Source organism: Bradysia coprophila, chromosome IV (assembly GCF_014529535.1).
Source record: "Bradysia coprophila strain Holo2 chromosome IV, BU_Bcop_v1, whole genome shotgun sequence".
Classification (NCBI taxonomy): domain Eukaryota; kingdom Metazoa; phylum Arthropoda; class Insecta; order Diptera; family Sciaridae; genus Bradysia; species Bradysia coprophila.
In genome coordinates, this window is record NC_050738.1 from 2,711,645 (window position 1) to 2,737,894 (window position 26,250).

Consider the following 26,250-nt stretch of genomic DNA (forward strand, 5'->3'; position numbering starts at 1 on the left):
TTAACATAGAGCTATAAATACTTTTGTGTTTGCTGTCTTCTAAAAACTATATTTAAAAACCATCATTCGATGACGAGACGAAAGGGAGGAAAATTTGAGTTAATTTTTCATGGCGACAAGCATTAGAACCGACAAAGCCAATACACCGGCCAAAGAACTCTTCAACGATGTTGAATCGTTACAATTGTCCTGATCGCAAGCGCACACTTCCTGTCGACCACCGAATCCAGATCGTTGATAACATTTGTTCTTGTACGACGAATCATCCCAACCGCATCCACGAATGATACGGGTATCTGCTGGCACTGAAAAGTTAAAAGAAAACAATTTAACGAAACTCGACGAAGTAAATTTCATGTGACTGTACGGTCTTGTTCGCTGCTACTTACATTGATTCACCGAGAACTCGATAATTTGTTTGATTTTCCGACAAAACGAATATTTGACGCCTTTCTGATGATCACCGCATTCGATGGACAAATCTGTCGGTGGTATGTCTTGAGCGCAACGTGTGTCGTTGTAACTGTTGCATTCATAGCAACGAATAGCTGAACCTATTGTTGAAAATTTCAATTTTGCTTCAGTTAATGCACAATTTTGATTTAATTAATAGATACGACATGGGAGTGGTGATGTAGTGCATACAAATTAAGTGTAATCAATTTCCGGTTATCCGGAGCATTCATTGATTCGGTTTCATGTTTCATTCATCGTTTAATTGATATCAGAAACTACGATTGCATGATTTGAGACGAGATTTTGCTTACGAAATCAATGAGTCTCACGAATTTTGTTAATTGTTTCCCAAAGTTTCTCAATTTTTCCACGATTTAAAGAATTATTTTGGGAAAAATTTAGAAAATCTGGAAAAAAGTGAAAATTTATGGTACTCTCACCAATATACCGCTACGTTGTCCGGCGAGTTGTAATTTTCATAAGAAACAATTGTCAAAAATAAAACAAAAGAATTCTGAGGAAACTTGTTTCTTATGAACACTACGGCAGATACGTCATCAAATTTAATGAAAATTGGCGACGAATTACTGTAACTGCACATAGCAACATGAAGGAGAATTAATTAAAAAAATTCTTTTGACAAAAGAACAAAAGAAACATTTGAACTAGGTCTGCTTCGCGTAACTATATGCAGGTAGAGTTAGAATACACGTAATGTCACAGAGAATTAAAACTTATCAAAATTAGCAAAAGGTTCCTTGTAGACCTTGTGACTTATCAGTCCTCTTAAGGTCACGACCTAAAATCGTAAGACGAAAAAAATTGGTTCTGGCTCGTTCGATCACTAGAAGAAGTAATTTCCAACGAGGGTCAAAACTTAAAAGAAAATTTTCCTAGAGAGATTTTCAACAAAAAACATTTTTGTGTCTTAAGTATCAATATATCATTAGCGTCGAACCGTGCTTATCTTAGGGACTGAGAACTTTAATACTGAATACATTCGAGCGATTGACGTTCTATTTCGATTATTCTTTTTTTTCTTTGTTATTAGAGTAAGCGTACCAATCTTTCGACAAGAATGAGTCGTCGGGCAACTATTGTTCTCTCATTCATAAAAAAAAGTTTGGTTAATGGACCGAGGACTAATTTTTGTCCTTGGATTGGTACTACGTAGGGTACTACGTCGAACTTCGAAACTGATATTGGAACAAAGAAAATTATGATTGAAACCGACTTTCAATTGCTCGTGTATAATTCAGCACAAACGATTTCATTCAGTTTTTGAGTTGTAGGAAGTCCTGTTACGAAATCATCATTGAGTCGTTTATCCTCGGTAGCAAAGGGTATCTAATTTTCTCTCAGATCGAAACAGTGGTTGGATGTCTTGCGTGTACCCATGTCTTCGGTTGATTGTCTGTTGACAGGTTATAAAATCCGAAGTTGATGTGACTGGTCTCGTATCGTGGATTTTTGTTTCTCCATTCCAGTGTGGAGTCCATAACGATTCACGAGGGCTGTAATTTGTTAGCATCGAAAGAAAACGCGAGAAAATAAAAATCCCAATTGTTTAGAACGTTCAATAGATGATATTGGTTTATTCGGAATGTTGTGTGAGATATGATTTTTAATTAGTTCTACTCTAAGTACTTACTAAAGCATTGCATTGGCAACATCAACTTATCGGTTCGCAATTTATTTTCTTTAAAATTTGTTTAAATTATAATTCTTTCGTCTTTCCATCATTGCTCTTCTACATTCCATACTTCAATGTATATGATACATTTAAAAAAGAAAATATTTTTTTTTTGTTGAAAAAATTTTGTGTTTAAATTAAAGCGATGGGTTTAGCATCATCACAGATGAAATAGATATGCCAAAATGGCGATGATAGCAATCGGTCCGAATGTAATGGCTTTTAGTGACATTGAACCGTTGCAATTGTCGCCTTCGCATCCGCAGACAACTTGTCTACCACCGAATCCAGCCCGTTTATAGCATTTTACTTTCGTATCGGAGTTGTCATGGGCGCAAGTTCGGATGATGCGAACATCCGGCTGTACTGTAGAATAAATTATAAATTATGCGATGGAAAATATTGGCACACTTCACGAAAACGAAAATAGCACAGTGAGCTTGAACAAGGATAAACATTACGACGAGTGTGAGGTTCTTTTGATGCCAAAGTGGAAATGTATATCGGTTGTTTTTGTGAATAATTTGGTTTTAGAAAATGTTCTACGCGTCTGTTCAATACGTAGCTGTAGACTGAAATAGCTACCTCAGTGGCACCCATATCCTCAGGACATTTGTCCCGGACGTATCGTTTTAGGAAGTGCAAGGTTCTCTATCTGGGGCGCAAAACTGACGTGGTAAAATAGTTTTAAAATAAAGCCTGTAACATCAACAGATCTTTACCGAGAAAAAATCTGGTGGGGGGCTGAGTAGAACCTTGGACTAAAATTATGTTTATCGATACGGAGTTATCCGTCTTTACAATTAATAGTAAAAACCTTATTAAATCAATAACAGCCGTTGCTGAATGTGCATCGAAGCTATTATAATTTTCGAAAGAACTGAAATACGTGTTAACGTACAATAACAGCGAAGCAATGACCTTCACCACTCATTTTAATTTGCAACTCATTTTTCAAGGTCAAACGATATCCCATCTGAGCGGATGTCCGGTCATTTTCTAAATTCCGTTGTTTTGCACTGAAATTTACCAGTATCGTCTATAATTAACAGACAGGACCTTTATGATACTTTTATGATACTATTACGACTACAAGCACAGCTCTGCTACTAGCATGAGTAGCAGTGCTGTGCTACAAGATACTACAGCCAACACGGCCAGCTTAGGCGTAGAGGTTCTGTCTCGCTCATTCATACTACTACTAGCGAAAAGACAGAACTAAAAGCCTCTGTCGACTCAATGTCATTTCAAACTCACTGTGCTCAATATCATATTCAAATGTCCTTACATCCGTTGACAGAGAATTCAATTTGTTGGACGATCTTTCGGCAAGTGGTTGGAGCTCCTCCATCCTTTCCTATACCACATGTAACGGACATTTCGGTCGGTGGAATGTCGTTTGCGCATCTGGTGTCGTTGAAACTATTACATTCGTAACAGCGGATCGCTGAACCTAAATTGTGCAATTCATTGTATCAGTGAAATAGTATTTGCAAAACGGTTTCGTATATTTTGTTACACAAATTGTAAATCACATTTTACACAGTATACGGTTGGTTTATGGGCTGTAGCAACAGACATAGAAAAATGTACGGCTTCACCACCAAATTTGTTTTTGATTTTTGATTCAAAAATTGTGTTTTCTTTTGGAATTTGGTTATAGCGCAACATATAAAGTCAAGCATTTGTTCTTGCGGTAGAAAAGAGCAAACAGGTATACAGATGGCAGCGATTTTTAATGGTTACGTGTTAATCTTATATTCCTTCTTCATGTCTTTAGTTTTCGGATCAATTACCAGAAGGGCAATCGAGGTATCGAAGGCTGTTGTATATGGCAGCAATTAGGAAAACGAGGGAAAATATTGATTCGGATCTAACAACTCTAAATGATCGTCTTTTTTTAAATCTCTTATTTCTCCAACTTCTCTCATTTCTCTATAACAAATATATTATAGAGAAATGACAGAAGTTGGAGAAACAACAAATTAAGAAAAAGACGGTCATTTAGAGTGTTTGTTACTGTAGAGTGTCTTTGGTAAAATTTCGATAGATAGAGCCAAAGCTACAGATAGTTAAAAGTAAAAGCGGTTTCTTACAGCTCAAATCATGATATAACCTTTCAGAAATGGCTAATCATCTGTTATCGACAATGTTATCGACATAACATAAATAAGCGCTGATCACCGCCTAGCGTTTTCATTTAGTTTCTGAAAACGAATAAAGCAAAATATTTCGTATACAAACCACTAAACGGCTAATTTACCAAAAGAAGTACCAGATTCAATAGTAATTATGGTTAAAAGGTTAGAACTGATCCCAAAGCTGCTACCATTTCTCTAATCTAATAGAACGTGCTAGACTTCATCTATAGATTATGTTGAGTTTACATAATATAGAGTAACTAAGGTATCCGAAAAGCAATTATGCAATATGTCATCTGTTACCGACAGTAGCGGAAAACTAGGAAAACTGAGCGACGAGCTACATGACGTACTTCGTCTTTTATTGCAAAATTTATGAAGTAAAGGAATTGGTATCATTGGATGAAAAGAAATCACCAGTTTCAATGGTTTATTCTGATGATATGATTGCTGTCTGCCGCTTAAATTTGATGTTATACGTTGTAAGCTATTTATTGGATAATAAGCAAAACCACTGTAATGTATTGACCTCAAGAGTGGTGTAATTTACGAGTTACTTAATGGACAGTAATTCAAAGTCTTTCTATTTTGTGACCTTGTAAGTGTGGCATTTGAGCCGAACATTATATCATTCAATTTGTATTCGCTACAATATATATTTATATAATAACTGATTTAGCGCACCACATGCCGTGTAAGCTGATTGGTTAATGAAGCAAAATATGATATGTCAAAAATGTTACAATAAAAATTTAAAAAAACAAAAATTAAAGGAATGTGCTTACCGTTGTGAATGGAATGAATTTTCTTTATGTCACGTAACACCAATTTTTCTTTTCTTTTTTTTTTTTTGGTTTGTTTAGTATTGGATGTGTTTTCATTTTACTGCACCAATTAAAAATCATGCCGTTAAAATTTTGAAAATATCGCCGAAATTTTGAATGTAATTTGTCTGAAGTGAATGGGAAAATTGATGTCGCTGATAAAATAAAATATTTTTGTTTGATTTTTTAGTAACTTTTTTTTGTCTGATTTTTGGTTGATTTCATCGTCGAATGTGGATGTAACGTTGCCACGAATTTTAATTTATTTACACTAAAATTCGCGTTAACATTCCCCCTGTTATACGATGCAATGAACCATTTAATATAGCTAATGATAAACGAAATAAAATGCTTGAAAGTCTATACTACAGGAAATGTCATTGAAATTTAGACATAAATTTGCTTCAGCTGTTTTTCCGCTGGATCACACATACAAACAAAACTGCTCGTTCCATGTAGTACGGTTTTACCACCTAGTATTTCACCCGACAAAAAAGCAAAAGTTGTTTCGTTTGTATGAGTGGACCAGCTAAAAAACAGCTGAAGATTAAAGATGTCTAGATTTCACTAACATCACCTGTAATCACTAAAAATAAATTAACTACCAAGTGCTGAACATGCTTAATTCGCATTACGACACTAATGCTGTAAAACTTATGAAAATTTGTGGCTGTGGCGAAAATGATGGAATAGACGAAATTTGACCGTGATGACCTTCAGTACAACGAACAAAATTGTGTTAGATTTTTCTTTCCTTTTTAATAAGTTCCACACACGAAGGGTCTCCATATTCTAACTCATTCTAGAATTGTGTCTACGAGTGACTTACGTTTCTTATACGAGTACTACCGAGTACATCAATCTAATAGTTCAAGGCCTATATATTTTAAGTGTAGTAGTAGTCGAAATAGAAGAAGTTTATACAAATTTCTGACACAGTTCTCTTGGGTGTGCAAAAAACATGAACGTTGCTCCATTCAAGACTGTAAACTTTGGGGTTCTGTTTATATTTACAATCACCAGAAGTGGTATGTTTCCGCGTATCTAATAAAATGGCGCTCTGCGTGACCTCTCCAAAGTTTACAGCCTTGGCTCCATTAACTATTTACTGAGAATTGTTTTTACAAGTAGACTGTTTGCTTCACTTTAACTGTACTCGTCTACAGTGTAGATTAGATTCTACACAGTTGAGTCAACAAATCGGAGTTGCTCATGTCGCCGATATTTCTTTGCTTATTTCATTTTTTTAATTAATTTTTCATAACAAGATCAATTTGTTTGATTGGAATGCTGATCGGGACAATTAAAATTTTTTAGAATTGAAAATGATGAGCAAAAGAATTTAAGTTAAAAGGGGAAAGTGTTCACGATTCGAATTCAGTTTTAAATTAAAATGCCAGTACTAATTTGCATACAGTTCGTGTAACAACGGGAGAAAGTAAAACTGATGTTGTGATTATACAGGACATATTATTGACAAATTCATTTACCGAATACACAGAGATCTCCCGTAAATTTACTGGTAATTTCGGTAAATTTCGGTAAATTTTTGTAACTTTCAGTAAATTCGTTAAATGAATTTACCAATGATGAACCCTCCGATAAAAGTGAAACAATAAGCTCATTTTTCAGCCACTTAACTCTAACTGAAAGGGGAAGCAAATAAATTCTACAGACCAAGGACTATTTTTGGGAAAACATTTTCTTTAATTTCCACTATTTTTTCCAAAAATTTTTTTTGGTAAAATTCTGTAAAATGTTGGAAAATCCAGGAAAACGTGGGAAAATTCAAGAAAATGTTTGCCCAAAAATTGTCACAGCGTTTCACTCTCAAAGAAAGTTTGTCCATCAGCCTTCAGAATTTGAAAAGACTTATGGAGTCTTAAGTCTTGTACGAAACTTACATTTTAGCATTACCGCTTATGTTTCATGTGCCTTTATAATATCATTCAGTTTACGCATTTTCAATTAGTTTAACTGTTGAGCTTTCGTAAGAAAGTTTAGGAAAGACAATTCAAGAGTTCTGCAATTTATTGGAAGAAAATAAATATTGGAATTGTCATTGGTCATACAGCCAAAATTTTTAAATTTTTAAAGTTAAAAATCTCATCTCTGCTCTGAGTTCTTACAATTTTTCCATAGCAGAATAACTATCACAATCCTGAAACGGTATCATAAACATAACTCTGAAATCGCTGTTCGAATTGACAGTTTTTCAAACTAATTTCAAACCTAATTCCAAACGCATAACGCAATTTCGTCAAAAATCATTTATTCATTTCGACAAATGACTCCCGAGAATTATAAATTTCCGTTCTGAAGAGGGAAAAAAATTCAGTTACCATGCGTAACAACGAATCTGTCCTAGTTCCGTACATATATATTCAATCAAATTCGGTTGAAATTCGAGGCATGCGTTTTGATTGAGAACTTTTCAAACGAAAACTAGTATGGAAAAGGGATTTCCTTCATCCTGAAAACTTTTATCGATTTTTTTTACAAAGTTCACAGCAACTTTGAAACTTACGTAAACCGTATGTTCTACCGATATATAAACGCCAGTTGCACACATTTTGTCTACAATAATTCTCGTTCAAAGTCATTTCGATTCTGACTGATAAAGTATTGGCTCTGATTGAATCTGAATAAATGAATTCAACCGCTGTACTATAGTCGGTAACACTCTTTTCATTGGACATTTAACCGCTCGTATTTTAGCTTATAAATGGAACTTAAAGTACAAATTGTTGACACCCCAAATCAATTTCTCTCATAACAAAAATGCAAATCTGTTTCCTCCAAACAAAACGAATTCTCACCTTCATTAACGAGTAATACAAGTATCACAGCACTGGCAAACACAATTGATTGCATAACAGCCATTCTATCAGGATATTAGCTGGTTTTCCGTTTTGAATTTATTTATTTTTCTAAGCGAAACTTATTCACCGATGGAATACAATTTGAATATTCGAAACTAGTTTAGTGGCAGTTTACGCAGTTCAAACCAAAAAAAAACTATTTTCGCTAAGTTTAACACACTTTGTGCAAGAGACACAGAACAGTTCGCCTTAGTAGCCGCACTTATTGTGATGGTAGAAAAATTAGTACACAGATAAACGGATGCTGGTTTGTGCTGCTTCGTGAATGTGCCTTACACTATGCTGCCTTCTCGGAACGCATATAAATGAACGATATGAACGAAACATCGGTGTAGTTGGGGATCGCAAGGGTTTTATTGTTGTTAGAAAAAATAAAGAAAAGAGTAACGATTGAAACGAGAATGATTTGCAAGATTCAGTGACGGTAGGGTGTGTTACATAATTGCGAATGATTTGTATTAATTGTTCGATGAATCACATTATATCCAAACAGACAATCTCATCAATTTTATTTTAATTTTATTTAGCTACTGCGCTAACCGTTTTATATACGACTATCATGCCGTTACATCTGTTATTTGATTTGCTATGTTTCAACATATAGGTGCCAAATCTAGTACTTCATTAGCTTTACCATACATTTTGCTATAATACACGTTAGTAGATGGTTTTACTAATTATTGTTTCCCTTGTCAATAACAGATGACACTGCCGTTTTGTTAATGAATTCAGGAGAATTATCAAAGTTCGTAATTTTTGTAATTTTATGTTTACGCACTTTGACTTTGTTCAGTTCGAAAAAGCCAAAATATTCGAAATCTTTAGGTTCTCTTGACTTACTGGTTGTTACTTATTTGTTAGTACCAAGAGGTGCTGCTCCTTCTATTATCAATTAGTGGTAAATCGGAGCCAGGTTGTTGTACACAACTTTATTTAAAAAAAACACTCCCAGAATGCTGTCAATTTTACAAACGAAATGGATCAGATGAAGAGTAATACCATTTCGACGATTTTGAAGGAAACTCGATGTAAAGTACTACTGACAGTTATTGTACTGATAGGCTTGTTCCAAGTCCATACAAATGGTCAAATATCATCCAACGCCCTCTGGCAATATTATGCAAATATATTCGATATGCTAGATATACGATCGTATATCGAGCATAAAAATTGAAAGGAATATCCCTATTACCGGTTACGTTTGTATAAAGACACAGCAGTGCTGTGACAACACTGTTGTGATAAAGACGTAGAAAACGTTTCAAATATAAGGCATTAACACCCTTCAATTACAAATAGATTTCTATAGAAGCTGTAAGGGGCAAGGTTTGTTAATACATAACTCAAGCGTCCCTTTTGAAACAGGTAGTCATCTGCTATGTACAACAAGTAAGCGATAAATTCTTTTGCCAGCATTCTGTTGTATAGCAAAATGTATGTTAATTTTAACGAAGTAAAAGATTTTGGATCAAAAATTGGACGATGTATAAGAAGTAACAGATTTTTAATCATTTTATCGAGCGATGAGCCTGCAATTTTTAAAATGCTAAACCCCATACTAACTGTAATGTTAGTACAGTGCTATTTATAGTGAATTATTAATTATTTAATGATCCATTGATCTTTCATCATTCATCAGGCTATGGTTGGTTTATGTTTAACTCGATTGACAATGAAGTGCTAATTTCACACACATTTAGACAGTTTCCCATAATTATTATTGCAAAACGTTTTGCGAACCGATAGCATAATCAAACTGTATGATTGGTTCGACTTCAGTTAAAGGCAACGTTCTGGATAGTCATTGTTTCACATCAAATTACGGTCATGAAACTCTCAAACAAAAATTGTTGTCTTACTCCAATTTTAGTAAATGTCTCGCCTATTAACCAATAAACAATTTGCCTATGAGTAGAGTATATGGCAGTTTCCACGCTCAGTGAGAATTCACAATTTGTACTAACACACAGGGACTGTCGTACTAGTGTTAAAAATATACATTTACCGGTATTTTACAGAAATTTGTAGCGGATTTTTGGTTGCTACCGGTATTTGGCGTCATTAATCTTTTGTTTTCAATGTAAAATAGCGCGCAACGCGCTATTTGTATACCAATTTAATGCACTTTAGTAGCGGTTTGTTCGAAAAATGTTTGCCTATCGGTATGATGTTTTGGATTTTTTTACTAAGGAAACGTTCGGAACGGTGATATTTTTAATTATTTTATATTAATTTCTCAATCAAATTTAACTTAATCTGTGATTAAAATGAAGTTTTGCCCTTCTTCTTATTTTTAAATTAAGTAATGGTTCAAATTTAATTATGAAACTATAAGAAAACACCTTTGCCGTCGATGACTGCATACAATTTTTCTCACTTTAGAAACGTTCGGAACGACGATTGATTTTGTTGTACTTGGCAGATTTTGCATAAAAATTTAGATTTTTTTGTCTTAATATGAAGATTCATCCTCATTTATCATTAAGAAACAGTTTTCAAATCATTTCCAATGTTTGCAATATCTTTATTTTGTATTGAAAAAACACCATGCACGAAAATGTTACAAAAGAACATGCCATATACATGCGAAATTTTGATGACCATGCATAATCTGGTGACGCAACAATCAATCTAAATCACATATATACATGGCATAGGTACGCGTTCAAGCAATTTATGGCCAATGTCTACAAAAGCTAGTTAGCCGGATGTCGTGTATTATGTTCACTTAAAACGTTTTATTTTATTGTTCCGAGATGCTTTGCAAGAGCGATGGAGAGGAGTTTTTTTTTGTATCTTGTCGTTCAATTACAACAAAATTTAGTTATTTAATATACGATTGTGAGTGCGTGATATAAGCGAATCGCAAACCGTATTCCTTAGGTTATGCGTGGTTATTATAGGTGATAGTACCAGTACCATGCCATCCCAGAAGTAACGCAAAATATTATTTCTTTGACATTAATTTGAAATTAACATACGCACACAGAGGATAATATTAGAGTTTGACTGAAGTCTCTTTCGGAATTTATGAATTGAACATTTGGAACAATTCTAATACTTTGTCGATGAGTGGAAATGACTTCGCAATTCGTTTTATATAATAAGGGTAAACCATTATGGTTCGTGATGTTCGTGAGATGATGATTTCTTAGAGTTTTGACATAAGATAAACGGTAGAAATGTCAAAAGTTCACAAAATTGTCATACTCACGAACTTTACCAACCATAATGGTTTACCCCTAATGTTCCAACCAAGAAAAAATTTCGGAGGAAGGAGAGTAAGAAATTAATTCGAAAATGCTGAAAATCATATGGACAACCTTTATGGAAAAGCCCGTGAATCTCTTTGGTCGTAAACACATTTTATGAATTTAGGGTTGACAAGCATAATTGTCGATTTCAGCGAAGCAAAATTTCTCTTATGATTTCAGCTAAAGCACGCTTTTTCAACGGACCATTAGAGGATCATATGAGTAATGCTTAGTTTCCTCTTACCAAAAAAAGTACTTTTTCTTTGTTTATTTGACAGCTTGCTCTCTCACGGCGCTCTAACGGCTCTCTCACGGAGTACTTTTTTTAAGTGGAATGGGCACTTAAGTGTTAATGGTTAGTGGTGGGCTTCTGGGAATGTTAATTGTCAATCGTTAGTTACTATTTTGAGGTGAATGTTACTTAAACGTTACAAATCCCTCAATCCCTCAAAATGACCTCGAAATATCAATATATTTTCCTCGAGGACCGAGGATTTTAAGACCCATATTTTCTGTGAGTAATCACGATATTACTGGTCAAAGTGACGTACTATGTGTACAAACCACAAAATAATAACAAAATCATTAAATTTTTCAGTTGTTTTTGTTAAACAAAAACAAGTTCAAATGAGTTATAGTACCATGCCTGGCGTATGTGCCATTATCACTCAGTTTATTTAATGAAATGCTTTGATTCAACTTTTATGACCCCTTAATCTGTAAATTACTTTATCATCCACACATACGATCAAATTGAAACTCGATTTGTCGGCTTTAAGAATAAGTTTGACGAATTTACATAGTCGAAATTCCAATCGTTTCACATTGAACGGATGGAATTGACATGTACGTGGATATGAGTCAAAGATCATAAGAAATTAAATTGTCATTTTGTTGGATTTTACTTACGGATTTTGGTGTCGTTTTAAGGCATATGTATTTTCAGACGAAACGGCCACGAACTCCACTGGTGCTGTAAATGAAAATGGTCGAACACTTTGATGAAAGCTGTTAGAGTGAACGAATGTTCGTAGATGTGTTGATCTCAAACCATTTTGCATGCATAAGTAGGAAGCTGCAATTCGAATCCAGAGAACATAGTAAATGTTTGATGATACTGTAGGTTGCATTCGGCACTTCAATAAAGAAATTGAATTGAGATGGACATGGTTAGAAAAACTGAGGTGTAAATTTGTTTAAACATATTTCGCTACTGCCACCAAGGTCCGTAAAGTGTAAGGTTGTATATGGAGAGGTTATGCCGATCGTTGTGGCCGTTATCGCAAAAAATCCACTGCCATGTTTTCTTTTGCGATTTTGGTAAAATGTAGCCAGAAAATGTATGAAGCGTGTGCTTTTTGAGGTACGTCTGTAATTTGAATGAATGGCCTCCGACCACTTTGCTCCTCACACCGAAGCATAATAATCCGAAATAATTTAAAAAGTGGCAGAAAGTTTTTATTAATTTACCTATAAATAAACTATGTACAGTACAAGTACATGCAACAATGGCTATAACATACTGCAAAGTCTTATCTCAAAATTAAAAATCAATTGCAAGCAATAAATACTAAAACATTCAGAACGGCCAAAGTTATCAGGCTAAACATTTCCATTTGAGACGATCCGTTACATCCGTCCTCGAAACACTGACACTTGACTTCAATGTGGCCATCGTAGTCTCGGCTGGTACAACTCAAAGGAGTCGCGGGAGATTTCAACCATCCGCATGATCGAACCGTACGTTTTATCTTCTCGGGATATTTAACTTTTTGAATGAAAAACAAAATTGTTTTCGTTATTCATATGCACGTCAATTACATTACAATCGCTGTTCACCTACCTTCGAGTTCGTTCTTCCGACAGAAAGGCTTTGATCCATTGTACTTATCAAGTTCTTCACATTCTTTAAAGTATGCGGCCGTTAAATGTGGACTGAATGTTGCTAAGCTATCGCATCCTTCGTCGGTCATGGAACTACATTGATAGCATTTTATTGAAAATGCTGCAAGGGAAAATCTGTTATAAATGCTTTCAGATAATCAATAATCATATAGTCGTATGATTGTTTATAGTTCAGTTAGAGAGTTGTTGGTGTGATACGTCAACGAATGTTGACGGTGAAATGCTTATCATCTTTTTACCGAATGAATTATAGTCGCTTTACATCGAAACAATTCGTTTTAAGAGCAATGGACCCTTTGCAAATTTGTAGCCTACATTTAGGCGAAACAACATTTTTTTGATGATTTCTCTGAGACAAAATCTTTTTTTGAAAAAGTAACATCCATTAAAGCACGCAAAAATGTGTTGCTTTTAAGGGAAAAATTGGTTTATGAGTCATAACTTAACCCACTTGGAGAAACCTGTGCATATTACATAAATTTACACAATCTGCAAAGGTTTCTCCAAGTGGGATAAGTTATAAACCACAAACCAATTTTTCCTTTAAAAGTTTAAAAACATAGCTAACGCCGACCCGTACGAAACACCTATTCGTATCAAAAGCCTTTAATGTGAAACTCTTCATTTCTCTTACTTCATTTTCTTCTCTGCTGAAAAACTATTCTCCCTTTAAAATCACTTACATTATCCACTCTTTGCCTTGTTATCATATACAACTAAATTGCCGGAGGCAATATAGACAGCCCCGTACGAAGACAAATTTCATAAATTCCTATTTAAACAGCTATATACCGCTATATTTAACTATATTTCACTATAAATAAACATTTCACAGATAAATATATGCTATTATATAGCTCTATATGCCTGTATATATAGGTATATATAGATGACCGTATATGGAATCCCTGAAACCCCACACACATAACAAATTATTTCCATGTTAACAGAAACTCTCTAAGTATCATTTTTCCCAAGATATTTCTATTTTACTAAAATCCAATATGGCCGCCGGCAGCCATTTTGTTAGTAGACCGGAAATAGTACCGACGCTTTACATTCGTTAATACCTTTCAAACAAAAAAAAATTCATGAAATTCGGTCAAAATTTACTCGAGATATTGTCAAAATACACCACGTTCACTGTACTTCCGAGTAGCCAGATAAGAGCTCACTCCAAGAGACCTAGCTCACGCTCCGGAGAACATAATTTCATAAAAAAATTTTCCCTGATTGGTACGGTCAATACCTATCTAATAAAGCTAAAACAGACGAAATATGTTCAAATGTGGCCGACCTACAAGCAAAAACTGCTTGCCGCCCTGTGCCTGTTTCACACCAAGGGGTCTAACTCACGAGTCGGTCATCCGATTTCCATAAACTTTTTTTTTGTCGATCGGTATTGTAAATACCTTTTATTTGACGTATCACTTACAAGTTCTTCGAAAAACCGTAAAGCACTTATTGGGCCACAGCTCGGGAGGGGTCGATCCAAAATCACTCATCTTCGAACTTAGCCTGTCTTTTGACATTACCGAACGGGAAAAAAAAGAATTTTCAAAATCGGATGCGTTTTACTCAAGTTATCGTGCAGACAGACAGACGGACAGACGGACAGACGGACATTTTTTTTTCGCGGATTTGGCATCTCTAGACAACCACAATAGGTTTCCCCTTACTCAGGGAGTCCAATTCGACGTGTTACAAACGTATGCGTAAACCTATAAGACCCCAGTACTTCGTACGGGTCTAAAAAAGATTTTGGCTCTGAGAAATCATAAAAAAAATAATTTTCCGCCTAAAAGTAGGCTACAAATTTGCAAATTTCCTCTTAACCAATAAAAATTGTGTGCTTGCAAAAATCGTTAAAACCTTTCTCATAAGCTCGGAGCAGGTCTCGATTTACCTGAAACGGTTTTAACCCGAACCTGATATGATCAATTTTGACCTAATCTGAAGTGACCTGAAACCTGAATGTAATAATCAGGTAAAACCTGACAAGCTACTTGAAAAATTTGTATGAAAAATTCAGATTGTCTAAATTCTGAGCTGACCGATTTTAATGAAATCAAGTTCAGTTCAGGTCGTCTTTTTTTTATAAAATTACCTGACCTGAACTTTCAAATCAAACTAGTTCCGAGGTTCAACCAGCTGGTATTACTTATTTCAATGCAAAATCTTCTACTTCGTTAATTTCAACATACATTATGCTCTACGTATGTATGAGGCAACATTAGTCAGAAGCTGTCCATCAGGACCAATCCCTTACATCTCTTTGTTTTTGTTAAATCGACGTTTGTAAAATGCGATATTCGCCTTTCGTTATGTCATCGATCTGTAAGTAAATCAACTCGATACCACAACAAATAAACATAAATTCTAACCAAATAGCAGCAATTCCATTAAATTTCCAACACCGTCTCTATCTATGATACGACCATCGTTTAATTTGAAAATCGAGACAATCATCCAATTAGTAAACGCGAAAAATGTCCACATACATCGCGTGTCGTTCAGGTTTTGTAATATTTAAATCTTAAACAAGGCCAGTAGTATAGAGATTACACATGTGTATGGAAGTAATTATCAACGATGTGGAATTATATTTTAGATTCTTTGTCATAAGATTCAAATGAACGCGAGGACTGGAAAACAAAGTTTAGGAAAGACTAACTTTCACAGATAACTAATTCATGTGTTAGCGACAGCGACGACAAAAATAAGAGATGCACTCTAAGTAGGGTATGTATATAACAAATGGTACGTTACACCTAATGAAGTAAAAGATTTCGTATCAATCTGTGAAGTAATAAAAACAAAAAAGAAGTACTAGAATCGATAGTGAATTTTTTTCTAAAAAATACATTCAAAACAGTTCAACGATACTTATGGCAGTGTGGTTGAAATTTTGTCAAGATTTTGTACTTCAGAGTCATATCGCCAAGACTTCAGGTGATTGGGGAACAAGCCGACTCCGATTTTAATGAGTGATAGCTCGTTGGATTCGTCTTTCAATTCTAGGAAACACGTATCTTTCACTTTTTCTAAAAAAAAATTGTTTTCTGTGAAAAGTGTTCAAAAGTGATCACATGTCAGAGAGTACCGAAAACCGTTTTTCGGCAATAACTCAAGAAAAAATTATTTTAAATTGTTGTAATGTTGTACGATTGTCGGCCTTGGAAAGACCTACAGATAGAGTATACGCACTGCTTGGTGCTAGTTGATCCACGAGAGCTGTGACTTAAGTGAATGTTCGGAGAGTACTGCTTCTCTGCAGCTTCGTTGTTCCACGGAACTAAGTATGGGGTGTTGTAGCTGGCCTCACCCACTATCGTTCCACACATAAATGAGCCCAGTACTTTTGTGCTGCAAGCCCACAGAAGTGTTAGAAAAAAAGTTGGTGCCAAAATGCAGATTTTTTTCTTCTTTCTGAGGACTCTACAGCTGGAACAGCATCTGGAACGGTACTATGGCAGTCATTCTTTATCGTCTACTATTCTTTTACCTTATCAATAGAAAAACGCTTCGATCTGTCACGAATATATCAGATCCAATGTTAGTAATATCAAGAGAAAAATTATCAAATTTTTCTCGGAGGATTTTAGTCAAATAAAGTGTTAGCGTATAGCAAATGACCTCAGGACTCCGGAACAGTAGTTAGTTTTTCAATTGGACCAATATTTGCTAAGCGACAGAAGTTTGGAAAAACGATATGATCAAGTGGGAGCAAACGGTCACAGAAAACAATTTTTTTTTAGAAAAAGTGAAAGATACGTGTTTCCTAGAATTGAAAGACGAATCCAACGAACTATCACTCATTAAAATCGGAGTCGGCTTGTTCCCCAATCACCTGAAGTCTTGGCGATATGACTCTTCAAACTTTAATTGTTGAAAACTTATCAACTGCTCATTTAACTTGTTGAACCTGTTACAGACGGCAGGCACATGACCAGTATTATTATATGGTCTATTACTTCCATCGTTCAAAGTATTTGTAATTCGTCGATTTCAAATATTATACTTCAATTTTTGTAACATGCGTTTTCGCTTATAAAGGACAATATTACCCAGAGCTTGTCATTATTTTTGTCGTCGTATCGATAACAGATGAATAGCCGTATGTGACAGGTTGAATTCTTAAATTTTTCTTCATCGCAAATATTTTGAAACGAAATACCCATAAGTTATGCTATAAACATTCCATAAATTTACTCTGGTATACTATAATACCATTCGTATATTTATACTGTCTGTATTTATACTACTTCGTTAAAAGCACAATTTCCAACCGTCCGAAAACGACGTAACTTTGTAAATATGGTTTCAGCTAATCAATTTGTTTTACAATACAATTGTTCACAGTGATAATGTTATATACCAATAAAAAAAACCAATTACAAGTGATGTACGCTATGAGTTCCCTACATTTCTGTTAGCAGCCGGAGGTAGGGTCGAGTTTATTGCAGAATAATCATAAAACGTAAAAATGATGTGTTTAATTAATGGATTGCAATTACTACAAACGATATATGGTGTAGGTGGTAAAATTGATTAAAATTGATATAAAAGCGGACATCAAGGAAGTCCCTACTTATCCGGATATTTTATAAGATTTATGAAATCTGCTTGCTCCGTGTTTCTACGATCAACGTACAGTACGTAATTATCAACACTTCCGAAACGGTCCTCCTGCTCTAGAAGCTTGTACACCTTCCTCATCAATAAAGTTTTAACATTCGAATGGGAAACAACTCACTGTATCTACCTCATCCATTCAAAGAAGACCGATCGTACGAAAAAAAAAATCTCTCCAAACCAATAGCACAAGGTTAATATAATGTGTAAATGGAACGACCTACGACTATTTGAATTCAGATAAATATAGCCGTTTTTGTGTTTGTCAAATTTATCAGTAGAGCGTTGGTGTGTTAAACGGTGACCTTCACATCGATTTATTAAGTTCATCTTCTGGTAACCGTTGTAGTTTTGAAAATTAGAAGAACAAAACGAAAAAAAAGGTTCCGCAGGGCCTGAACACATTGTCACCTCATAGCCATTCACTTATAGGAAGACTTCCTGTTTCTATGACATTTGTGGAGAATTTTCATAAAGAATACAGCCGTTTTGTATGTTAAGCACACACACATAGCAGAGATTTTCTGGTGTAACGCACAGATGATTGATCTACTTGAACATGGATGTCGCGAGAAAGCTTAACAGTTACTCATAATAACTTGAAGCGCAAAATCATGTTGGTGAGGAATCGATGATCAATTTGTTCCCTTCCCCTTCGAATCGTCCAAATGAAACTATGCATTGAGACCAGGGCCTATTTATTAGCCTCTTAAATTCCCGAAAATTTCAAAAAAATTTTTGCTCGTAAACTTTAAGAAAAATATTTGAAAATTAATTGGCTGGTTTACCAAAGATCCACAGGAGACTAAAGACTCAGAGGTTTTTCAATGTGCACAAGTGAATAAGTCAAAAAAACGTTTAAGAAATTAAGGAATTTTACCGAATTTAAAATAGACTCTGGCCAGGCTGAACCTGTATTCAGCATATTCATGTAATATTTCATAACAACTCATACTCATCAATTCTATATTAATCTGCTGCAATATTCAGTTCTCCGGTCTATCTATTCTTAGTAGAATTTTCGAATCGACAGCATAAAGTGAAGACGACGCACTTAATCTACAAGTATCAATATTTTGTTGAGATAACAGTCGTATAACTCAGCATTTACTTGTTTACACTCGTTATTTTATCAACAATTAATGACCGATGTGCATACAATGCTGAGAATATTTATGGATTCAATTCAACATTTGGTCGATAAAAGCGGTTTAAATTCTCGTGATTTTTCGTTGGTCACAGAAAAGGAAATGATGTAACGAAACAGGCTCTTGACTCATGGCCCTCATGGCCCAATTCGATTTTTAGTTAATTGTTTTACTAAATTTAGTAACATCAAGTGAAATGATTTTGGTAAATTTCAGTAAACATTTTTGGTAAGCTGGGACATAGTTAGAAGCTATCGTCACAAATTCTAACTTTTCGCTTTCGAAGATTTTCCATCAACCAATAACAATTTATCGTTAAAGCCTCAACAGATAATCGATCAGTTAAAGCGTAAATGTCTCACATAATATTCATTGAATACTCAAGGTGTACATGTATCAAGTTCACCAATTTACCAAAATTGTTCTTTCACATTCGTCGATCTTCTACTTTTGTTCTATTTATTACAATTCGAATTACTATTTTAGCACACAATTTTTACATGATCTTCGCGATGCAAGGTACTTTCAACATGGTATAATTATCGATAAATCGAGTATACGAAATTAATTACGCGATGCACACCAACAATTCATTTTATGATCGAAATATTTTTTTGGTAAAAATAGACGTAAAAAAGTCGTTGGTCACAGCGAGATGAAATCATTGGAAGTAAAAAAATGTTGAGCAACAAACATCGGCCGATTATGTCTCACGCGATGTTTCGAAAATGAACGGAACGAATTTTACCTGTGATAAACATTTGTGATAATATAACGGAAAAGAGTAGCTTCTTCATTGTCTACGAGATATATATCACTGTCACAATGTCTGATCGTCGAACCACCAAGTCTGAGCACTAAGAATTCACTGAGAATTCAAATTATAATTTTTCTTCACAGAAACACCCAAAAAATTTTACACAGCCCGTCCATTAAACTGTTTCACGATAATTAACACAATTTTCAACTGTGCCCATCTTTATAAATTAGTTTCGTTTGACTGTAATCAATATACAGAGGCACGCATATTCACTGTTGGATTTTTATGCAAGGTCTTGTCAGAATTTCGTGTTGTGGTTCTAACCAGATTTATGTCAGAAATACAAGAGAAAACTGATTCCGAATTAAATTAATTTGGTTGTTTGTGGTACTATTTTTAACTTCAAATCGAAATTTTGTTTTTCATTCGGGTAGTATCGCACCCATGATATAACCAACCTCAGATTGGACAAAACAAAATTTTTATGAAAATAACAAATCGAACAAAACAAAAATCTTCGAACATTATGCTGAGCAGCTAAGAAAAATCGACGTTTCGAACTGTTCAGACTGACTAACAACGCTATCCCAGTAAAGGATGCAGTCACATTTCAGTTAAATTTGCGTTCACGCAAAACATACCACCGACAGCCTCTACAGACATTTTGCATTACAACTTGTGAGTGATCCGACGAGACCATGCTTTCATTAACTAATCAGTTGAGTGGTCATATCTTGCTTTTTCCAATGTGTCTGGTTGGTACTGGAAATATTAAGAGCCCACCAATCTACCAACAATTTATTTTATTACTGAAATCTAAGTACAGTACGGTCGATTCAAGACTGTACCCTACAAACTGTAATGTCTATCTTTACCACTTCTACCATTAAAAAAACGATGCACCCTACACCGCAAAATCTTTTTAAAAAAAACGCGAACCACACTAGTCACTTTCACTTAGTACTTTTCGATAATTCAATTGTTGTCTCGACTGATGCTAATACTTATCAATTTAGGAAGGAATATCAAATGTAAACAAAGTTGATTGGATTTTTAAAGCATGTTGTTTTGAAGTTCACAACTGATTATTTGTATGGCATGTTAACGCGCTGGTGTTAATTGAAGAAGAAGGTAGAAAAAAAAAAGAATTTTTAATATTCGGTCTCGTTGATTGACACTCCCGAATGTCTGCGAATATTGAGGGGAAAAGACAGATCGGATGAATTCAGCCGCGAGTGAGCGTAAACCGAAAGGAATATATTCTAATCTGTGCTACGCGTAGTATGGAGCGTAAACAGGTAAATACAGTCATATCACTTTGGGTAGTACCTTCCCCCTCTCGTCGATTATTTAAGACTATTATGTTAAACGTGCTGGTGAACCAGTATTACCGAAATATTCATGCCCATCTATCGGACATTTCTGTAGGAAATTTTTAAGCTAATTTTTTAGGCAATCAAATGAAACTAGTTAGCAGATTTAGCCGGATTTATTGGTTCATGACTCAAATTCTTACGATTAAGAATAATTTTGCGAAATCATTTCTTCAATAGAGCTCAAAACATACGTGCTAAAATTCATAGGAAAGAATTACAAGCCTCTAAAGCGATTTAGTGTGACCCATGTCCTTCCAAGACTGCGTGGAGAAGATGCTGCTTTCTTTTCATATTTTATCAAAATGATACGAAATGACTTTGCCGCCATTTATGGGACCTAAAGGGAATTACTTGGTTCTGTTTTTAGAGCGAACATCGCGATATAAGACGTTTAACCAACGCACTTCAAGCAAAAGTGCTATTAATGACAGCTGCCAAAAAGAGTACTTTTTGTATGAAATATTATCCCCTCTTTTTATAGTGTAAATTTTGGTATGGAGCACTGTCAAGTTTCAGTACTCTATTTAGAGTACCACTTTTGCTTGAAGTGCTTTGGTTTTACTCATTTAACGATATCTACCTGCTATCCCGAGTAGAAATATTTTTCGAGTTGAGATGTCTCAAATCCTCACACATTTTAATATGGGAGTGAGATATCTGATTTCGACAGATATAGACATGTTTGAGCATGTAGCGCTGAGGACTCGTGAGACATGTGTGATATTGAGACTTTTATGAGACATGAGGACTTGAGTGAGACTTTTTTTAGTTTTCTAGTGAGACATTGAAGACGTTGTGAGACTTTTGTGAGCCACTGAGGACATTGTGAGACATTCAGGACTTCTCGTGAGACTTAGAAGAGAGTTTTGTGAGACATTGAGGACTTCTCGTGAGGCATTGAGGACATTATGAGACTTATAAGAGGGTCTTGTGAGACATTGAGGACTTCTCGTGAGACATCGAAGGCGTTGTGAGACTTAGAAGAGAGTTTTGTGAGATATTCAGGCCTGGTGAGGCATTGAGGACTGGTGAGATATTGAGGATTGGTGAGACATTGAGGACTGGTGAGACATTGAGGACTTGTGAGATATTCAGGCCTGGTGAGGCATTGAGGACTGGTGAGATATTCAGGCCTGGTGAGGCATTGAGGACTGGTGAGACATTGAGGCCTGGTGAGACATTGAGGACTGGTGAGACATTGAGGCCTGGTGAGACATTTAGGCCTGGTGAGACATTTAGGCCTGGTGAGACATTGAGGACTTGTGAGATATTCAGGCCTGGTGAGGCATTGAGGACTGTTGAGACATTGAGGACTGGTGAGACATTGAGGCCTGGTGAGACATTGAGGACTGGTGAGACATTAAGGCCTGGTGAGACATTGAGGCCTGGTGAGACATTGAGGACTGGTGAGACATTGAGGCCTGGTGAGACATTGAGGCCTGGTGAGACATTGAGGACTGGTCAGACATTGAGGCCTGGTGAGACATTGAGGACTTTGTGAGTGTTTTTTAATCGAAAAAAAAGATATGAGAAATTTTTACCTACTTTCTTACTAAGTCCTCAATGTCTCACCAATCCTCTATGTCTCACCAGTCCTCAATGTCTCACCAGTCCTCAATATCTCACCAGTCCTCAATATCTCACCAGTCCTCAATGCCTCACCAGTTCTCAATGCCTCACCAGTCCTCAATGTCTCACCAATCCTCAATGTCTCACTAGTCCTTGTATTATTCTCACTGATACTTTTTTGCCTACATCCTTCCTCACTGAGTCTTCATTGCCTTCATTTCGTTTTCGTTATTCTCACTTAGATTATTGCGTTCGTTATCATCTTCATATTTTATGCAGAGATGGCAGCACCCTTCATTTTTGTTTATAATTCGCTAATCTGAAATGAGAAATTTGTTATTTTTTTTATTTGAAAAATTACCTTATTTTGATGATTTTTGCGGCCACCCACCTAAGTACTAACCGCGCCGATTAATGCTTAACCTAGATATCCGACCGCCAACTGGTTTACGCGTGTTGCTATTTCTGCTTATAGCTTTCCAAATCTTATTTTTGAACCGTTGTTACAAACTTGTGTGAGACAATTTTGAGACACTGAGATTTTTTTCGAGACTTGTTTTAGAGATATTGAGGATTTTTTTGAGACTCAGGTACTTATTTGTGAGGACTATGGTGAGATGTGAGGCCTTTCATGAGACTTTTTTGGGTTGCAGATGAGAACTGTAATAAGACATGAGGACTTTTGTGAGATATTTTTTTTACACATGAGGACTATGGTGAGATGTGAGGCCTTTCATGAGACTTTTTGGGTTGTAGATGAGAACTGTAATAAGACATGAGGACTTTTGTGAGATATTTTTTTTTACACATTTGGACTATGGTGAGATGTGAGGCCTTTCATGAGACTTTTTGGGTTGCAGATGAGAACTGTAATAAGACATGAGGACTTTTGTGAGATTTTTTTTTTACACATGAGGACTATGGTGAGATATGAGGCCTTTCATGAGACTTTTTGGGTTGCAGATGAGAACTGTAATAAGACATGAGGACTTTTGTGAGACATTTGTTTTTACACATGAGGACTATGGTGAGATGTGAGGCCTTTCATGAGACTTTTTGGGTTGCAGATGAGAACTGTAATAAGACATGAGGACTTTTGTGAGATATTTGTTTTTACACATGAGGCCTATGGTGATATGTGAGGCCTTTCATGAGACTTTTTGGGTTGCAGATGAGAACTGTAATAAGACATGAGGACTTTTGTGAGATTTTTTTTTTACACATGAGGACTATGGTGAGATATGAGGCCTTTCATGAGACTTTTTGGGTTGCAGATGAGAACTGTAATAAGACATGAGGACTTTTGTGAGACATTTGTTTTTACACATGAGGACTATGGTGAGATGTGAGGCCTTTCATGAGACTTTTTGGGTTGCAGATGAGAACTGTAATAAGACATGAGGACTTTTGTGAGATATTTTTTTTTACACATGAGGACTATGGTGAGATATGAGGCCTTTCATGAGACTTTTTGGGTTGCAGATGAGAACTGTAATAAGACATGAGGACTTTTGTGAGATATTTGTTTTTACACATGAGGCCTATGGTGATATGTGAGGCCTTTCATGAGACTTTTTGGGTTGCAGATGAGAACTGTAATAAGACATGAGGACTTTTGTGAGATTTTTTTTTTACACATGAGGACTATGGTGAGATATGAGGCCTTTCATGAGACTTTTTGGGTTGCAGATGAGAACTGTAATAAGACATGAGGACTTTTGTGAGATTTTTTTTTTACACATGAGGACTATGGTGAGATATGAGGCCTTTCATGAGACTTTTTGGGTTGCAGATGAGAACTGTAATAAGACATGAGGACTTTTGTGAGACATTTGTTTTTACACATGAGGACTATGGTGATATGTGAGGCCTTTCATGAGACTTTTTGGGTTGCAGATGAGAACTGTAATAAGACATGAGGACTTTTGTGAGATATTTTTTTTTTACACATGAGGACTATGGTGAGATGTGAGGCCTTTCATGAGACTTTTTGGGTTGCAGATGAGAACTGTAATAAGACATGAGGACTTTTGTGAGATATTTTTTTTTTACACATGAGGACTATGGTGAGATGTGAGGCCTTTCATGAGACTTTTTGGGTTGCAGATGATGAAGGCAGCGTTTCAGAAGGCAGCATTTCAGAAGGCTTAGTGACCTTTCTGAATAATTTTTTATACCTAAAATGTTCTGTTTTTTTTTCTAATGTTTAAATATTTGATTAAATAAATCATCTCATGAAGAGTAAAAAATATCTCAGGAAAATTCTCAAGCCTCAACATGGTCATGTCTAACAAAAAATATCTCACGAAAGTCCTCACAAACATTCTCAATCCTCAACGTAGTCCTCATGTCTAACGAAAAATATCTCACGAAAATTCTCAAGCCTCAGCGTAGTCCTCATGTCTAACGAAAAATATCTCACGAAAATTCTCAAGCCTCAGCGTAGTCCTCATGTCTAACGAAAAATATCTCACGAAAATTCTCAAGCCTCAACATAGTCCTCATGTCTAACGAAAAATATCTCACGAAAGTCCTCACAAACATTCTCAATCCTCAACGTAGTCCTCATGTCTAACGAAAAATATCTCACGAAAATTCTCAAGCCTCAGCGTAGTCCTCATGTCTAACGAATAATATCTCACGAAAATTCTCAAGCCTCAGCGTAGTCCTCATGTCTAACGAAAAATATCTCACGAAAGTCCTCACAAACATTCTCAATCCTCAACGTAGTCCTCATGTCTAACGAAAAATATCTCACGAAAATTCTCAAGCCTCAGCGTAGTCCTCATGTCTAACGAATAATATCTCACGAAAATTCTCAAGCCTCAACATAGTCCTCATGTCTAACAAAAAATATCTCACGAAAGTCCTCACAAACATTCTCAATCCTCAACGTAGTCCTCATGTCTAACGAAAAATATCTCACGAAAATTCTCAAGCCTCAGCGTAGTCCTCATGTCTAACGAAAAATATCTCACGAAAATTCTCAAGCCTCAACATAGTCCTCATGTCTAACGAAAAATATCTCACGAAAATTCTCAAGCCTCAACATAGTCCTCATGTCTAACAAAAAATATCTCACGAAAGTCCTCACAAACATTCTCAATCCTCAACGTAGTCCTCATGTCTAACGAAAAATATCTCACGAAAATTCTCAAGCCTCAGCGTAGTCCTCATGTCTAACGAATAATATCTCACGAAAATTCTCAAGCCTCAGCGTAGTCCTCATGTCTAACGAAAAATATCTCACGAAAATTCTCAAGCCTCAACATAGTCCTCATGTCTAACGAAAAATATCTCACGAAAGTCCTCACAAACATTCTCAATCCTCAACGTAGTCCTCATGTCTAACGAAAAATATCTCACGAAAATTCTCAAGCCTCAGCGTAGTCCTCATGTCTAACGAATAATATCTCACGAAAATTCTCAAGCCTCAGCGTAGTCCTCATGTCTAACGAAAAATATCTCACGAAAGTCCTCACAAACATTCTCAATCCTCAACGTAGTCCTCATGTCTAACGAAAAATATCTCACGAAAATTCTCAAGCCTCAACATAGTCCTCATGTCTAACGAAAAATATCTCACGAAAATTCTCAAGCCTCAACA

The 26,250-nt window shown here is 35.6% G+C and overlaps 2 protein-coding genes and 2 long non-coding RNA genes across 5 annotated transcripts in view; all 4 read right to left on the reverse strand.

Moving 5' to 3' along the window:
- Positions 1-26,250, reverse strand: part of LOC119066483 — a 274,825-nt gene that overhangs the window by 174,757 nt on the left and 73,818 nt on the right. The window lies entirely within an intron of this gene.
- LOC119066481 lies at positions 29-8,312 on the reverse strand. Of its 2 annotated transcripts, none has more exons than XM_037168991.1 (3): positions 7,934-8,312; positions 390-554; positions 29-305 (listed from the first exon to the last, which is right to left on the reverse strand). In XM_037168991.1, exons 1-3 carry the CDS (start codon positions 7,995-7,997, stop codon positions 100-102), a joined length of 435 nt encoding a protein of 144 aa, XP_037024886.1. In that variant the 5' UTR covers positions 7,998-8,312; the 3' UTR covers positions 29-99. The 2 variants fall into 2 exon arrangements, with proteins under 2 accessions (XP_037024886.1, XP_037024885.1); XM_037168990.1 differs by lacking the exons at positions 29-305; positions 390-554 and adding exons at positions 2,020-2,515; positions 3,438-3,602 and having other exon boundaries at positions 7,934-8,272.
- Positions 4,257-6,683, reverse strand: LOC119066487. The gene is made up of 2 exons (XR_005085758.1): positions 6,271-6,683; positions 4,257-6,222 (listed from the first exon to the last, which is right to left on the reverse strand). It is a non-coding gene; the product is annotated as an uncharacterized LOC119066487 (long non-coding RNA).
- Positions 12,687-20,064, reverse strand: LOC119066482. The gene is made up of 3 exons (XM_037168992.1): positions 19,687-20,064; positions 13,094-13,255; positions 12,687-13,018 (listed from the first exon to the last, which is right to left on the reverse strand). The coding sequence occupies exons 1-3, from the start codon at positions 19,733-19,735 to the stop codon at positions 12,801-12,803; spliced, it is 429 nt and encodes a 142-aa protein (XP_037024887.1). The 5' UTR covers positions 19,736-20,064; the 3' UTR covers positions 12,687-12,800.

Coding starts and splice junctions, on each gene's coding strand:
- LOC119066481 (XM_037168991.1), bottom strand. CDS start 7,997: ATGGCTGTTATGCAATCAATTGTGTTTGCCAGTGCTGTGATACTTGTA. Junction 555..7,933: donor TGTATTACTCGTTAATGAAG/GTGAGAATTCGT, acceptor TTTCAACAATAG/GTTCAGCTATTCGTTGCTAT. Junction 306..389: donor CGAGTTCTCGGTGAATCAAT/GTAAGTAGCAGC, acceptor TTAACTTTTCAG/TGCCAGCAGATACCCGTATC.
- LOC119066482 (XM_037168992.1), bottom strand. CDS start 19,735: ATGAAGAAGCTACTCTTTTCCGTTATATTATCACAAATGTTTATCACA. Junction 13,256..19,686: donor ATCACAAATGTTTATCACAG/GTAAAATTCGTT, acceptor TTTCCCTTGCAG/CATTTTCAATAAAATGCTAT. Junction 13,019..13,093: donor TCGGAAGAACGAACTCGAAG/GTAGGTGAACAG, acceptor TCATTCAAAAAG/TTAAATATCCCGAGAAGATA.